General features: G+C 54.9%; 1 protein-coding gene across 1 annotated transcript in view; it reads left to right on the top strand.

Moving 5' to 3' along the window:
• Positions 1-17,241, top strand: part of LOC147095450 (cytospin-A-like) — a 119,847-nt gene that overhangs the window by 62,203 nt on the left and 40,403 nt on the right. The window contains exon 5 of the mRNA XM_085974595.1: positions 11,687-11,756. Coding sequence (XP_085830721.1) covers positions 11,687-11,756 — 70 coding nt within the window. The remainder of the gene's footprint in view (positions 1-11,686; positions 11,757-17,241) is intronic.

Raw genomic sequence — 17,241 nt, 5'->3', positions numbered from 1 at the left:
CCCACCCCCTCTCTGACCAGGTCTGTACACAGGCCCCGCCCCCTCTCTGACCAGGTCTGTGCACAGGCCCTGCCCCCTCTCTGACCAGGTCACCACAGGCCCCACCCCCTCTCTGACCAGGTCTGTACACAGGCCCCGCTCCCTCTCTGACCAGGTCACTACACAGGCCCCGCCCCCTCACTGACCAGGTCTGTGCACAGGCCCCGCTCCCTCTCTGACCAGGTCACTACACAGGCCCCGCCCCCTCACTGACCAGGTCTGTGCACAGGCCCCGCTCCCTCTCTGACCAGGTCACTACACAGGCCCCGCCCCTCACTGACCAGATCTGTGCACAGGCCCCGCCCCCTCTCTGACCAGGTCTGTGTTCAGGCCCCGCCCCCTCTCTGACCAGGTCTGTACACAGGACCCGCCCCTCACTGACCAGGTCTGTGTTCAGCCCCCCCCCTCTCTGACCAGGTCTGTACACAGGCCCCACCCCTCACTGACCAGGTCTGTGCACAGGCCCCGCCCCCTCTCTGACCAGGTCTGTGTTCAGGCCCCGCCCCCTCTCTGACCAGTTCTGTACACAGGCCCGTCCCCTCTCTGACCAGGTCTGTGTTCAGGCCCCGCCCCCTCTCTGACCATGTCTGTAAACAGGCCCCACCCCTCACTGACCAGGCCTGTGCACAGGCGCCGCCCCCTCTCTGACCAGGTCTGTGTTCAGGCCCCGCCCCCTCTCTGACCAGTTCTGTGCACAGGCCCCGCCCCCTCTCTGACCAGGTCTGTACACAGGCCCCGCCCCCTCTCTGACCAGGTCTGTACACAGGCCCCGCCCCCTCTCTGACCAGGTCGGGACACAGGCCCCGCCCCCTCTCTGACCAGGTCACTACACAGGCCCCGCCCCCTCTCTGACCAGGTCTGTACACAGGCCCCGCCCCCTCTCTGACCAGGTCTGTACACAGGCCCCGCCCCCTCTCTGACCAGGTCTGTACACAGGTCCTGCCCCCTCTCTGACCAGGTCACCACAGGCTCCGCCCGCTCTCTGACCAGGTCACTGCACAGGCCCCGCCCCCACCTCTGACCAGGTCTGTACACAGGCCCCGCCCCCTCTCCGACCAGGTCTGTACACAGGCCCCGCCCCCTCTCTGACCAGGTCACTACACAGGCCCCGCCCCCTCTCTGACCAGGTCTGTACACAGGCCCCGCCCCCTCACTGACCAGGTCTGTGCACAGGCCCCGCTCCCTCTCTGACCAGGTCACTACACAGGCCCCGCCCCTCACTGACCAGGTCTGTGTTCAGGCCCCGCCCCCTCTCTGACCAGGTCTGTACACAGGCCCCACCCCTCACTGACCAGGTCTGTGTTCAGGCCCCGCCGCCTCTCTGACCAGGTCTGTGTTCAGGCCCTGCCCCATCTCTGACCAGGTCTGTACACAGGCCCCACCCCTCACTGACCAGGTCTGTGTTCAGCCCCCCCCCTCTCTGACCAGGTCTGTACACAGGTCCCGCCCCCACTCTGACCAGATCTGTGTTCAGGCCCCGCCCCCTCTCTGACCAGGGCTGTACACAGGCCCCGCCCCCTCTCTGACCAGGTCTGTACACAGGTTCTGCCCCCTCTCTGACCAGGTCTGCACACAGGCCCCGCCCCCTCTCTGACCAGGTCTGTACACAGGCCCCGCCCCCTCTGACCAGGTCACTGCACAGGCCCCGCCCCCATCTCTGACCAGGACTGTACACAGGCCCCACCCCCTCTCTGACCAGCTGACTACACAGGCCCCACCCCCTCTCTGACGAGTTCTGCACACAGGCCCCGCCCCCTCTCTGACCAGGTCTGTACACAGGCCCCACCCCTCACTGAGCAGGTCTGTGTTCAGCCCCCCCCCTCTCTGACCAGGTCTGTACACAGGCCCCACCCCTCACTGACCAGGTCTGTGCACAGGCCCCGCCCCCTCTCTGACCAGGTCTGTGTTCAGGCCCCGCCCCCTCTCTGACCAGTTCTATACACAGGCCCGTCCCCTCTCTGACCAGGTCTGTGTTCAGGCCCCGCCCCCTCTCTGACCATGTCTGTAAACAGGCCCCACCCCTCACTGACCAGGCCTGTGCACAGGCGCCGCCCCCTCTCTGACCAGGTCTGTGTTCAGGCCCCGCCCCCTCTCTGACCAGGTCTGTACACAGGCCCCGCCCCCTCTCTGACCAGGTCTGTACACAGGCCCCGCCCCCTCTCTGACCAGGTCTGGACACAGGCCCCGCCCCCTCTCTGACCAGGTCACTACACAGGCCCCGCCCCCTCTCTGACCAGGTCTGTACACAGGCCCCGCCCCCTCTCTGACCAGGTCTGTACACAGGCCCCGCCCCCTCTCTGACCAGGTCTGTACACAGGTCCTGCCCCCTCTCTGACCAGGTCACCACAGGCTCCGCCCGCTCTCTGACCAGGTCACTGCACAGGCCCCGCCCCCACCTCTGACCAGGTCTGTACACAGGCCCCGCCCCCTCTCCGACCAGGTCTGTACACAGGCCCCGCCCCCTCTCTGACCAGGTCACTACACAGGCCCCGCCCCCTCTCTGACCAGGTCTGTACACAGGCCCCGCCCCCTCACTGACCAGGTCTGTGCACAGGCCCCGCTCCCTCTCTGACCAGGTCACTACACAGGCCCCGCCCCTCACTGACCAGGTCTGTGTTCAGGCCCCGCCCCCTCTCTGACCAGGTCTGTACACAGGCCCCACCCCTCACTGACCAGGTCTGTGTTCAGGCCCCGCCGCCTCTCTGACCAGGTCTGTGTTCAGGCCCTGCCCCATCTCTGACCAGGTCTGTACACAGGCCCCACCCCTCACTGACCAGGTCTGTGTTCAGCCCCCCCCCTCTCTGACCAGGTCTGTACACAGGTCCCGCCCCCACTCTGACCAGATCTGTGTTCAGGCCCCGCCCCCTCTCTGACCAGGGCTGTACACAGGCCCCGCCCCCTCTCTGACCAGGTCTGTACACAGGTTCTGCCCCCTCTCTGACCAGGTCTGCACAAAGGCCCCGCCCCCTCTCTGACCAGGTCTGTACACAGGCCCCGCCCCCTCTCTGACCAGGTCACTGCACAGGCCCCGCCCCCATCTCTGACCAGGACTGTACACAGGCCCCACCCCCTCTCTGACCAGCTGACTACACAGGCCCCACCCCCTCTCTGACGAGTTCTGCACACAGGCCCCGCCCCCTCTCTGACCAGGTCTGTACACAGGCCCCACCCCTCACTGAGCAGGTCTGTGCACAGGCCCCGCCCCCTCTCTGACCAGGCCTGTCTTCAGGCCCCGCCCCCTCTCTGACGAGGTCTGTACACAGGCCCCGCCCCCTCTCTGACCAGGTCTGTACACAGGCCCCGCCCCCTCTCTGACCAGGTCTGTACACAGGCCCCGCCCCCTCTCTGACCAGGTCACTACACAGGCCCCGCCCCCTCTCTGACCAGGTCACTACACATGCCCCGCCCCCTCTCTGACCAGGTCACTACACAGGCCCCTCCCCCTCTCTGACCAGGTCTGTACACAGGCCCCGCCCCCTCTCTGACCAGGTCTGTACACAGCTCCTGCCCCCTCTCTGACCAGGTCACCACAGGCTCCGCCCGCTCTCTGACCAGGTCACTGCACAGGCCCCGCCCCCAACTCTGACCAGGTATGTACACAGGCCCCGCCCCCTCTCTGACCAGGTCTGTACACAGGCCCCGCCCCCTCTCTGACCAGGTCACTACACAGGCCCCGCCCCCTCTCTGACCAGGTCTGTACACAGGCCCCGCCCCCTCACTGACCATGTCTGTGTTCAGGCCCCGCCCCCTCTCTGACCAGGTCTGTACACAGGCCCCACCCCTCACTGACCAGGTCTATGTTCAGGCCCCGCCCCCTCTCTGACCAGGTCTGTGTTCAGGCCCTGCCCCATCTCTGACCAGGTCTGTACACAGGCCCCACCCCTCACTGACCAGGTCTGTGTTCAGGCCCCACCTCCTCTCTGACCAGGTCTGTGTTCAGGCCCCGCCCCCTCTCTGACCAGGTCTGTAAACAGGCCCCACCCCTCACTGACCAGGTCTGTGCACAGGCGCCGCCCCCTCTCTGACCAGGTCTGTGTTCAGGCCCCGCCCCCTCGCTGACCAGTTCTGTACACAGGCCCCACCCCTCACTGACCAGGTCTGTGTTCAGCCCCCCCCCTCTCTGACCAGGTCTGTACACAGGCCCCACCCCTCACTGACCAGGTCTGTGCACAGGCCCCGCCCCCTCTCTGACCAGGTCTGTGTTCAGGCCCCGCCCCCTCTCTGACCAGTTCTGCACACAGGCCCGTCCCCTCTCTGACCAGGTCTGTGTTCAGGCCCCCCCCCCTCTCTGACCAGGTCTGTACACAGGCCCCGCCCCCTCACTGACCATGTCTGTGTTCAGGCCCCGCCCCCTCTCTGACCAGGTCTGTACACAGGCCCCACCCCTCACTGACCAGGTCTATGTTCAGGCCCCGCCCCCTCTCTGACCAGGTCTGTGTTCAGGCCCTGCCCCATCTCTGACCAGGTCTGTACACAGGCCCCACCCCTCACTGACCAGGTCTGTGTTCAGGCCCCACCTCCTCTCTGACCAGGTCTGTGTTCAGGCCCCGCCCCCTCTCTGACCAGGTCTGTAAACAGGCCCCACCCCTCACTGACCAGGTCTGTGCACAGGCGCCGCCCCCTCTCTGACCAGGTCTGTGTTCAGGCCCCACCCCTCACTGACCAGGTCTGTGTTCAGCCCCCCCCCTCTCTGACCAGGTCTGTACACAGGCCCCACCCCTCACTGACCAGGTCTGTGCACAAGCCCCGCCCCCTCTCTGACCAGGTCTGTGTTCAGGCCCCGCCCCCTCTCTGACCAGTTCTGCACACAGGCCCGTCCCCTCTCTGACCAGGTCTGTGTTCAGGCCCCGCCCCCTCTCTGACCAGTTCTGTGCACAGGCCCCGCCCCCTCTCTGACCAGGTCTGTACACAGGCCCCGCCCCCTCTCTGACCAGGTCTGCACACAGGCCCCGCCCCCTCTCTGACCAGGTCTGTACACAGGCCCCGCCCCCTCTCTGACCAGGTCACTACACAGGCCCCGCCCCCTCTCTGACCAGGTCACTACACAGGCCCCGCCCCCTCGCCCCAGTGTCCTGGGGACAATATTTGTCTTTGACACTACCCCACTAAAAAAAAAGTCCAGCTGATCTGGTTATTATCACCTCGTTGTTTGTGAGAACTTGCTGTGTGCCTGTTGGCTGCTGCGTTGTACCGACATTCCAACAGTGACTGCGCTTCAGGAACGCGCTTCATTGGCTCTGAAGCCCTTTGGACGTCCTGACGTGGTGAAAGGTGTTATCAAAACGCAAGATCTTTCCTTCTTAAATCAGTCATCTAAAGCAGATGGTTCCTTCCCCGGGAATTCCTCCCAACGAATCTCGGGTCTACAGAGGCAGGGAGAGACTCTGGGAGAGAGGTGGAGGAAGGGGAGGAGGAGACAAATGAGGAAGGGAGAGGATGTTTGCGTCGCCAGCGGAAATCCCGCCCGGTCACTTTCCCACCCTCCCCCAGCTGTCGAGTCTCCTGAATCGGCTCCAGTTGTTGCCTCGGTTGAAATGTCTACACAAACAGCTGGTTAACCCGCTCCCCCGTTGCCAAACTGCGATCCAGCAGACCTTTCCCAGGATTCCCCAGGGAGGGGCGGGACCACCCCAGGCAGCTGTAAGATCAAGTGAAAGATGTTAATTCAGGGAAAGAGAGAGAGAGACAGAGACAAAGAGAGAGGGAGAGACAGAGACAAAGAGAGAGGGAGAGACAGATAGGGATAGGGATACAAATTACACATACTTAGGCTTAAAAATCAGTTGTACGGGAAATTTTCATCTGGCTGTGAATGAACTGAAAGAGAAAGCAAGAAGGGCTTTCTATGCCATTAAAAAATCAATCCAAATAGAAATCCCAATTGGCATTTGGTTCAAAATTTTTAAATCAGTAATTGAACCAATTGCACTCTATGGCAGTCAGGCGTGGGGTCCGCTAACACAACAAGAATTTGCAAAATGGGACAAACACCCAATTGAGATCCTACATGCAGAATTCTGTAAAAGTATCCTCCGGACTCAGAGGAAAACCGCAAACAATGCATGCAGGGCAGAACTAGGCCAATATCCACTACTAATTAATATCCAAAAAAGAGCCATCAAATTTTGGAAACATCTAAAAATGAGCAACCCCCACTGCTATCATTACAAAGCCCTGAAATGCCAAGAGAGGATCATAGAGAAGTGCCCCCTCAGTCAACTAGTCCTGGAACTCAGTGAAGTAACTACTAACATTACTAATAATAATCAGCCCCAGGACAGCGACATCCTAGCACAGAGAATTCGACCCAACACAATTATTACTAAACAAAAAGAAAAATATTTGACAGAAATGACAAAAACCCAAAACAAACTCGATTGCTATTTGGCCCTAAACAGACTGTACACCATGGCTGATTACCTGACCAGGGTGAAAGATAGCAAACTGAGAAAAACCTTGACAATGTACAGACTTAGTGAGCATAGTCTGGCCATCGAAAAAGGCAGACACAGGCAGACCCGGCTACCCAGAGAGGACAGGATATGCTCTCACTGCAGTCAGGGAGTGGTGGAGACAGAGATGCACTTCCTCACAACTTGTGGAAACTATCAGGACATAAGGGGGAGTTTCTACCCAAAATTCATAAAAATATGCCCTGAATTCAAAAATTTGAATGACCACCAAAAACTCCCATATCTATTGGGGGAACAGAGAAAATGTGTAACATTAGCGGCAAACTATGTTACAGCTTGCCATAAGCAGAGGGACAACCAGTGACCATTGAATCTAAGAAAAGATTATATGTATATTATATGTGTGCATATTTATGTATACATGGGTATATTTGTCTATACACTGTATGTCTAGATCTGCGTTTATGTGTTCAATTATATATGTTCTTTTTCTGTGCTTTGGCAACATAAGATGTATCTTGTCATCATCATGCCAATAAAGCAATTTGAATTGAATTGAATTGATAGGGAGAGAGAGAGACAGAGATAGGGAGAGAGAGACAGAGATAGGGAGAGAGAGACAGAGATAGGGAGAGAGAGACAGAGATAGGGAGAGAGAGAGACAGAGATAGGGAGAGAGAGACAGAGATAGGGAGAGAGAGACAGAGATAGGGAGAGAGAGAGAGAGATAGGGAGAGAGACAGAGATAGGGAGAGAGAGAGACAGAGATAGGGAGAGAGAGACAGAGATAGGGAGAGAGAGACAGAGATAGGGAGAGAGAGACAGAGATAGGGAGAGAGAGACAGAGAAGCATTACCAATCCAAGATGGAGACATCTGGAGAACACATTTTGAAAACCTCTACAAAGACATCCCAATAAACGAAACAAACCCAAGTCAACATCAGGTCACAGAAAAACTCCACACATTAGAAGCAACAATTAAAGACAACCAAAACCCTCTAGACTCCCCAATCACATGGAAAGAACTGGCCACAAAAACAAAATTTCTCCACCTAAAGAAAGCCTGTGGCCCAGACAACATCAAAAATGAAATGCTCAAGTTCAGCAATATGGAGATGCAGGGTGCGATACTCAAACTATTCAACATCATATTACGCTCAGGCTGTTTTCCCGATATCTGGTGCCAAGGACTAATCTCCCCCATATATAAAAGTGGAAACAAATCAGACCCAAATAACTACCGCGGCATCTGTGTCAACAGTTGTCTAGGGAAGTTATTCTGCAGTACTCTAAATAGTAGATTACTTGATTTTCTTAACAAACATAATATCCTCAGAAAAAACCAAATAGGCTTTCTTCCAAAACACCGCACAGCCGACCATATCTATACCCTTCACACCCTCATTGGAAAACATATACACCAAACAAAAAATGGGAAAATATTCGCCTGTTTCATCGACTTCAAGAAAGCCTTTGACTCTATATGGCACGAAGGGCTCTATTATAAACTTCTTCAGTGTGGAATAGGGGGCAAAGTCTATGACCTTATTAAATCAATGTATCTGAAAAACAAATGCGGGGTCAAAATTGGAGACAAACGCACCGATTTCTTCACCCAGAGAAGAGGCGTCCGGCAGGGCTGCAATTTGAGCCCGACCCTGTTCAACATATACATAAATGAATTAGCAGACATGCTGGAGCAAAGCGAGTCACCAGGTCTCCGTCTCCTTGATGGAGAAGTGAAATCCCTGTTCTATGCGGACGACCTGGTTCTGCTGTCCCCCACAGAACAGGGATTACAGCAACAACTAGACCTACTCGACAAATACTGCCAAAATTGGGCTCTAACAGTAAATCTAAAGAAAACCAACATCATGATTTTTCAAAAAAGGCCCAGATGTCAGGAAAACAAATACCAGTTTACCCTCAGTGATACCACTATAGGACACACTATGAGCTACACCTACCTTGGTCTAACTATTACAGCATCAGGGAGCTTCAGCATAGCAGTGAATGCACTAAAAGAAAAAGCCCGAAGAGCCCTATATGCAATAAAAAGAAAATTCTACAACATCCAAATCCCAATCAAAATCTGGCTCAAAATATTTGACAGCATAATCCTGCCCATTGCACTGTACGGTAGTGAAGTATGGGGCCCGCTAAATCACCAAAGCTACACTAAATGGGAAAAACACACAATAGAAGCCCTACATGCAGAATTCTGCCGAAGCATCCTTCGCACCCAAAGAAAAACGCCAACAAATGCATGCAGAGCCGAACTAGGCAGATACCCACTGATAATAAACATCCAAAAACGAGCACTAAACTTCCTAAATCACCTCAAATCTAGCTCCCCAGACACCCTTCATTTCAAAGCCTTTCAGACCCAAGAGCTAAACCCAGAAAAGAGTCCCCTGAGTCAGCTGCTACGGAAACTAAGTACTCAGCCGGACCCTGACCAGCCCCAGACCAACACAGCCGTCCAAACACCAATCCGAGTGAACCAAATCATTAAAAAATGCAAAGAAACCTACCTGGAACATTGGAACAAAATAACCGAAAGCCAAAGCAGATTAGAATGTTACCGGGCCCTAAAAAGAGAATATAAACTGGCAGACTACCTCACGACCATCAGAGACACAAAACAGAGACAGACCCTCACCAGGTACAGACTAAGCGACCACCAACTGGAAATTGAAAAAGGCAGATACAAGAAATCCTGGCAGCCTAGAGAGAATAGAATATGCGATCAATGTCTGGCTGGCGAGGTTGAAACAGAAATGCATTTCCTCCTAAAATGCGAAAAATTCAACACATCAAGAAACATATTATTCAACAAGCTAAGCCAAACAACCCCAGATTTCAAGGAATTGGATGATCTGTCAAAATTGAGATTAGTCCTAGGAGAAGGAGACAGACCATACCTTGGGGCCAAATATGTAACAACATGTCACAACCTGAGGACTGTTTAAAATTAAGACTGTTTAAAATTAATATTGAACGTACCAAATGAAGTACAAAGACTGTTTAAAATTAATATTGTTTAAAAGTAATATTGTATGTACCCAACAAATGTCAAATCGATTGACACCTACAGAATGTTGGAAAACTGTACCTTTTTGCTATGTAAGCTTTGGCAATATGGTTCTCTGTAAACTTTCATGCCAATAAAGAATTTTAATTGGAATTGGAATTGGAATTGGGAGAGGGAGAGACAGAGAGGGAGACAGAGAGAGGGAGACAGAGAGGGAGAGACAGAGAGGGAGAGAGAGGGAGAGACAGAGAGAGAGAGAGAGAGAGGGAGAGACAGACAGAGAGAGAGGGAGAGACAGACAGGGAGAGAGACGGAGAGCAAGAGCGAGAGAGAGAGAGAGAGAGAGGGAGAGAGATAGACAGAGAGAGAGGAAGAGACAGACAGAGAGAGAGGGAGAGACAGACAGAGGGAGAGACAGACAGAGAGAGAGGGAGAGAGACAGAGAGAGAGGGAGAGAGACAGAGAGAGAGGGAGAGACAGACAGCGCTCCCTCAGTACTGCCCCTCTGACAGTGCAGCGCTCCCTCAGTACTGCCCCTCCGACAGTGCAGAGCTCCCTCAGTACTGTCCCTCCGACAGTGCAGAGCTCCCTCAGTACTGCCCCTCTGACAGTGCAGCGCTCCCTCAGTACTGCCCCTCTGACAGTGCAGCGCTCCCTCAGTACTGCCCCACCGACAGTGCAGCGCTCCCTCAGTACTGTCCCTCCGACAGTGCAGCGCTCCCTCAGTACTGCCCCTCTGACAGTGCAGCGCTCCCTCAGTACTGCCCCTCGGACAGTGCAGCGCTCCCTGAGTACTGCCCCTCTGACAGTGCAGCGCTCCCTCAGTACTGCCCCTCCGACAGTGCAGCGCTCCCTCAGTACTTGCCCTCCGACAGTGCAGCGCTCCCTCAGTACTGCCCCTCTGACAGTGCAGCGCTCCCTCAGTACTGCCCCTCCGACAGTGCAGCGCTCCCTCAGTACTGCCCCTCTGACAGTGCAGCACTCCCTCAGTACTGTCCCTCCGACAGTGCAGAGCTCCCTCAGTACTGCCCCTCCGACAGTGCAGCGCTCCCACAGTACTTCCCCACCGACAGTGCAGCACTCCCTCAGTACTGTCCCTCCGACAGTGCAGCACTCCCTCAGTACTGTCCCTCCGACAGTGCAGCGCTCCCACAGTACTGCCCCACCGACAGTGCAGCACTCCCTCAGTACTGCCCCACCGACAGTGCAGCGCTCCCTCAGTACTGCCCCTCCGACAGTGCAGCGCTCCCTCAGTACTGCCCCTCCGACAGTGTAGCGCTCCCTCAGTACTGCCCCTCTGACAGTGCAGCACTCCCTCAGTACTGTCCCTCCGACAGTGCAGAGCTCCCTCAGTACTGCCCCTCCGACAGTGCAGCGCTCCCACAGTACTGCCCCTCCGACAGTGCAGCGCTCCCACAGTACTTCCCCACCGACAGTGCAGCACTCCCTCAGTACTGTCCCTCCGACAGTGCAGCACTCCCTCAGTACTGTCCCTCCGACAGTGCAGCGCTCCCACAGTACTGCCCCACCGACAGTGCAGCACTCCCTCAGTACTGTCCCACCAACAGTGCAGAGCTCCCTCAGTACTGCCCCTCTGACAGTGCAGCGCTCCCTCAGTACTGCCCCTCTGACAGTGCAGCACTCCCTCAGTACTGCCCCACCGACAGTGCAGCGCTCCCTCAGTATTGGCAACTGAGGAGTGTTGGGCCTGGGATTATGGGGCTTGAGTCTCTGCTGTGTGTTGGGGGCTCGAACCCACAACCTTCTGACTCGGCGAGAGGGTTAGAGAGAAAGAGCCATGGCTGACAACTATAGCAAGGCCATACTCCAGGAGCAGATCAGGCCTGCGCTGAAACATGGATCATGGAATGAGTGGGCTGGGGGAAATGGAGAGACGACTCCTGCTCTGGGAAGAGAAAGAAAGGCTGCTCAATCCAAATCCTCATGAAGATGTCTCGCCTTTCTCCTCCTCTTTGAGACTCTCGCTGACTTCTGGCTTTGATCTATTTGTTTCCCTCACATGTTGAGCCGAGAACAGCAAGAGGGGGAAGGAGTGATGAAGGTTTTCAGCCAGCTGTTCGACTGTGGGTGGCATCACGGCCAAGTCCCAGCCCGCCTTCCACGACCCTGTGTGACCTCGCGCTTGCGGTTTTCATGGCCCTTAATCGTTGCTTTGATCCTCTTTTCCCTTTGTTACAGACAGGCGCTGAGTCCTGTGGAGATTTGAAGGAGAGCGAGGCCCTAGCCAAGGAGGTGCAGTCCTCGTCAGGTGAGGCATCGCTGAGCTTCCCGCCCGGTTATTTGATTCCCCACCCCCACCCCCCATCCTCCCTGTGCCACATCCTCCCAGCCTCGTCCATTATCCAATGGCTCGAGTCCGAGGCTCTTCTACCTCCCCCCTCCCCTGAGGTGTTTCCATTTCACTTTCCCCCTCCTCCCCGGGGGTGGGGGGGGTGCAGGTTCTGACACTCACGGGCAAACAGCTGACGGGGCAAACTACAACCCAGACCCTAACCCCCGCCCCGCCCGCCCCGCTCCCTCTACCTGTGTTAGACGGGACAATGGGTGCTGGGAGGATTCAATAAAGACACGATTTAATCGCCAGCCTCGAGATTTTTATTGAAAATCCTCTCCAACTCGTGATTCAGCTCAGAAAACCCGTGAGTTGAACTGTTGATTGAATCCAAGCCAGAATTTCTGTACAGGAAAGAAAAAGGGAGCGCCGCACTGTCGGACGTGCCGTCTTTCGGATGAGATGTTAAACCGAGGCCCCATCTGTCCTCTCAGGTGGACGTAAAAGATCCCATGACAGTAGTTCGAAAAAGAACAGGGGAGTTCTCCCTAGTGTACTGGGGCCAATATTTATCCCTCAATCAAAATCACTAATAAAAAGGTGATCTGGTCATTATCACATTGGTAAGTAGACAAAAGGCTGGAAACTATAGACCAGTTAGCCTAACATCTGTGGTTGGTAAAATGTTGGAGTCCATTATTAAGGAAGCAGTAATAGGACATTTGGATAAACATAATTTAATCGGACAGAGTCAGCATGGTTTTATGAAGGGGAAGTGATGTTTGACAAATTTGCTCGAATTCTTTGAGGAAGTAACAAACAGGGTGGATAAAGGGGAACCAGTGGATGTGGTGTATTTGGACTTCCAAAAGGCATTTGACAAGGTGCCACAGAAAAGATTACTGCACAAGATAAAAAATCACAGGATTGGGGGTAATATACTGGCATGGGTGGAAGATTGGCTATCTAACAGAAAACAGAGAGTTGGGATAAATGGTTCATTCTCGGGTTGGCAATCAGTAACTAGTGGTGTTCCGCAGGGGTCAGTGCTGGGACCCCAACTCTTTACAATCTATATTAACGATTTGGAGGAGGCGACCGAGTGTAACATATCAAAGTTTGCCGACGATACAAAGATGGGAGGGAAAGCAGTGAGTGAGGAGGACATAAAAAACCTGCAAAAGGACATAGACAGGCTAAGTGAGTGAGCAGAGATTTGGCAGATGCAATATAATGTTGGAAAGTGTGAGGTTATGCTTATTATCTAAATGGAGAGAAACTGCCAAGTGCTGCAGTACAAAGGGATCTGGGGGTCCTGGTGCATGAAACACAAAAAGCTAGTATGCAGGTGCAGCAGGTGATCAGGAAGGCCAATGGAATCTTGGCTTTTATTGCAAGGGGGATGGAGTATAAAAACAGGGAAGTCTTGCTTCAGTTATACAGGGTATTGGTGAGGCCACACCTGGAATACTGCGTGCAGTTTTGGTTTCCATATTTAAGAAAAGATATACTTGCTCTCGAGGCAGTTCAGAGAAGGTTCACTCGGTTGATTCTGGAGATGAGGGGATTGACTTATGAGGAAAGGTTGAGTAGGTTGGGACTCTACTCATTGGAATTCAGATGAATGAGAGGCGATCTTATCGAAACATATAAGATTGTGAGGGGGCTCCCCCCAGCTAGTCTTAGACTAAGGGGCTGCCCTTTCAAAACTGAGATGAGGAGAAACTTCTTCACTCAGAGGGTAGTAAATCTATGGAATTTCCTACCCCAGAGAGCTGTGGAAGCTGCGACATTAAATAAATTTAAAACGGAGATAGACAGTTTCCTAGCTAATAAGGGAATTAGGGGTTACGGGGAGAGGACAGGGAAGTGGACGTGAGTCTAAGTTCGGATCAGCCATGATCCTATTGAATGGCGGAGCAGGCCCGAGGGGCCGTATGGCCTACTCCTGCTCCTACTTCTTATGTTACTTACATTGCTGTTTGTGGGAGCTTGCTGTGCGTAAATTGGCTGCCGCGTGTCCTACATTACAACAGTGACTACACTTCACAAAGTATTTCATTGGCTGTGAAACGCTTTGGGACGTCCGGTGGTCGTGAAAGGCGCTATAGAAATGTAAGTCTTTCTTTCCTTGACTGTACCTGCTCCGTGAGTGGAAACTGACCAGCATCCCTCCCACCTTGTCCTGGCCCGGGAACCAGGAGAGCGGCACCGATCTGCTCCTCTGTCAACACGCTCCCATTGCCTCAAAAATCGGATGTATTCACACTTTCGCCCCCACAGTTTGCAGCAGTCCCGGGTCCAGCAATCCCACTTCTACAGCCTGAAGCCCAAGACTTGTAGTTCAGAGTGCTACTGCAGCGCATGGCTATTTAAAGGGGCATTGCCTTCTGGCAGGAAAATTTAAGCCGATTTCTTTTTTTTTGCCTGGCTGCTAAAACCATTAAACAAAACATAAAATCATAAAGCATTCTCTCTACCTCAGTCTCTCAGTGTCAGTTTGCCTCTCTCTCCTCAGTCTCAGTGTCGGCCTCTCTCTCCCTCAGTCTCTCAGTGTCTGTCTGCCTCTCTCTCCTCAGTCTCAGTGTCGGCCTCTCTCTCTCCCTCAATCTCTCATTGTCTCTCTGCCTCAATCTCGCTCAGTCTCTCAGTGTCTGTCTGTCTCTCTCTCCCTCAGTCTCACTGTGTCTGCCTCTCTCTCCCTCAGTGTCTGTCTGCCTCTCTCTCCCTCAGTCTCTCAGTGTCTGTCTGCCACAGTGTCTGTCTGCCTCTCTCTCCTTCAGTCTCTCAGTGTCTGTCTGTCTCTCTCTCCCTCAGTCTCACTGTGTCTGCCTCTCTCTCCCTCAGTGTCTGTCTGCCTCTCTCTCCTTCAGTCTCTCAGTGTCTGTCTGTCTCTCTCTCCCTCAGTCTCACTGTGTCTGCCTCTCTCTCCCTCAGTGTCTGTCTGCCTCTCTCTCCCTCAGTCTCTCAGTGTCTGTCTGCCACAGTGTCTGTCTGCCTCTCTCTCCTTCAGTCTCTCAGTGTCTGCCTCTCTCTCAGTCTCTGTGTCTGCCTCTCCCTCCCTCAGTCTCTCAGTGTCTGCCTCTCTCTCCCTCAGTCTCTGTGTCTGCCTCTCTCTCCCTCAGTCTCTGTGTCTGCCTCTCCCTCCTTCAGTCTCTCAGTGTCTGCCTCTCTCTCAGTCTCTGTGTCTGCCTCTCCCTCCCTCAGTCTCTCTGTGTCTGCCTCTCTCTCCCTCAGTCTCTGTGTCTGCCTCTCTCTCCCTCAGTCTCTGTGTCTGCCTCTCCCTCCCTCAGTCTCTCTGTGTCTGCCTCTCTCTCCCTCAGTCTCTCAGTGTCTGCCTCTCTCTCCCTCAGTCTCTCAGTGTCTGCCTCTCTCTCCCTCAGTCTCTCAGTGTCTGCCTCTCTCTCCCTCAGTCTCTGTCTGCCTCTCTCTCCCTCAGTCTCTCAGTGTCTGCCTCTCTCTCCCTCAGTCTCTCAGTGTCTGCCTCTCTCTCCCTCAGTCTCTCAGTGTCTGCCTCTCTCTCCCTCAGTCTCTCAGTGTCTGCCTCTCTCTCCCTCAGTCTCTCAGTGTCTGCCTCTCTCTCCCTCAGCCTCTCAGTGTCTGCCTCTCTCTCCCTCAGTCCCTCAGTGCCTGTCTGCCTCTCTCTCTACCTCAGTCTCAGTGTCTGCCTCTCTCTCCCTCAATCCCTCAGTGTCTGTCTGCCTCTCTCCCTCAGTCTCTCAGTGTCTGCCTCTCTCTCCCTCAGTCTCTCAGTGTCTGCCTCTCTCTCCCTCAGTCTCTGTGTCTGTCTGCCTCTCTCTCCCTCAGTCTCAGTGTCTGCCTCTTTCTCCCTCAGTGTCTGTCTGCCTCTCCTCAGTCTCTCAGTATCTGCCTCTCTCTCCCTCAGTCTCTCAGTGTCTGCCTCTCTCTACCTCAGTCTCAGTGTCTGCCTCTCTCTCCCTCAATCCCTCAGTGTCTGTCTGCCTCTCTCCCTCAGTCTCTCAGTGTCTGCCTCTCTCTCCCTCAGTCTCTCAGTGTCTGCCTCTCTCTCCCTCAGTCTCTCAGTGTCTGCCTCTCTCTCCCTCAGTCTCTCAGTGTCTGCCTCTCCCTCAGTCTCTCAGTGTCTGCCTCTCTCCCTCAGTCTCTCAGTGTCTGCCTCTCTCTCCCTCAGTCTCTCAGTGTCTGTCTCTCTCCCCCTCGGTCTCTCAGTGTCTGCCTCTCTCTCCCTCAGTCTCTCAGTGTCTGCCTCTCTCTCCCTCGGTCTCTCAGTGTCTGCCTCTCTCTCCCTCAGTCTCTCAGTGTCTGTCTGCCTCTCCTCAGTCTCTCAGTGTCTGCCTCTCTCCCTCAGTCTCTCAGTGTCTGCCTCTCTCTCCCTCAGTCTCTCAGTGTCTGCCTCTCTCTCCCTCAGTCTCTCAGTGTCTGCCTCTCTCTCCCTCAGTCTCTCAGTGTCTGCCTCTCTCTCCTCAGTCTCTCAGTGTCTGCCTCTCTCTCCCTCAGTCTCTCAGTGTCTGCCTCTCTCTCCCTCAGTCTCTCAATGTCTGCCTCTCTCTCCCTCAGTCTCTCAGTGTCTGCCTCTCTCTCCCTCAGTCTCTCAGTGTCTGCCTCTCTCCCTCAGTCTCTCAGTGTCTGCCTCTCTCTCCTCAGTCTCTCAGTGACTGCCTCTCTCTCCCTCAGTCTCTCAGTGTCTGCCTCTCTCTCCCTCAGTCTCTCAGTGTCTGCCTCTCTCTCCCTCAGTCTCTCGCTGTCGGTCTCTCTCTCCCTCAGTCTCTCGCTGTCGGTCTCTCTCTCCCTCAGTCTCTCAGTGTCTGTCTGCCTCTCTCTCCCTCAGTCTCTCAGTGTCTGCCTCTCTCCCCCTCAGTCTCTCAGTGTCTGCCTCTCTCTCCCTCAGTCTCTCAGTGTCTGCCTGTCTCTCCCTCAGTCTCTCAGTGTCTGCCTCTCTCTCCCTCAGTCTCTCAGTGTCTGCCTCTCTCTCCCTCAGTCTCTCAGTGTCTGCCTCTCTCTCCCTCAGTCTCTCAGTGTCTGCCTCTCTCTCCCTCAGTCTCTCAGTGTCTGCCTCTCTCTCCCTCAGTCTCTCAGTGTCTGCCTCTCTCTCCCAGTCTCTCAGTGTCTGCCTCTCTCTCCCTCAGTCTCTCAGTGTCTGCCTCTCTCTCCCTCAGTCTCTCAGTGTCTGCCTCTCTCCCCCTCAGTCTCTCAGTGTCTGCCTCTCTCTCCCTCAGTCTCTCAGTGTCTGCCTCTCTCTCCCTCAGTCTCTCAGTGTCTGCCTCTCTCTCCCTCAGTCTCTCAGTGTCTGCCTCTCTCTCAGTCTCTCAGTATCTGCCTCTCTCTCCCGCAGTCTCTCAGTGTCTGCCTCTCTCTCAGTCTCTCAGTATCTGCCTCTCTCCCCCTCAGTCTCTCAGTGTCTGCCTCTCTCCCCCTCGGTCTCTCAGTGTCTGCCTCTCTCCCCCTCAGTCTCTCAGTGTCTGCCTCTCTCCCCCTCGGTCTC

This window comes from Somniosus microcephalus, unplaced genomic scaffold, assembly GCF_052327205.1.
Source record: "Somniosus microcephalus isolate GS21.2 unplaced genomic scaffold, FLI_Smic_1.0 unresolved_chr1, whole genome shotgun sequence".
In the NCBI taxonomy this organism is placed as follows: domain Eukaryota; kingdom Metazoa; phylum Chordata; class Chondrichthyes; order Squaliformes; family Somniosidae; genus Somniosus; species Somniosus microcephalus.
This window is presented reverse-complemented; position numbering and strand designations above follow the sequence as displayed.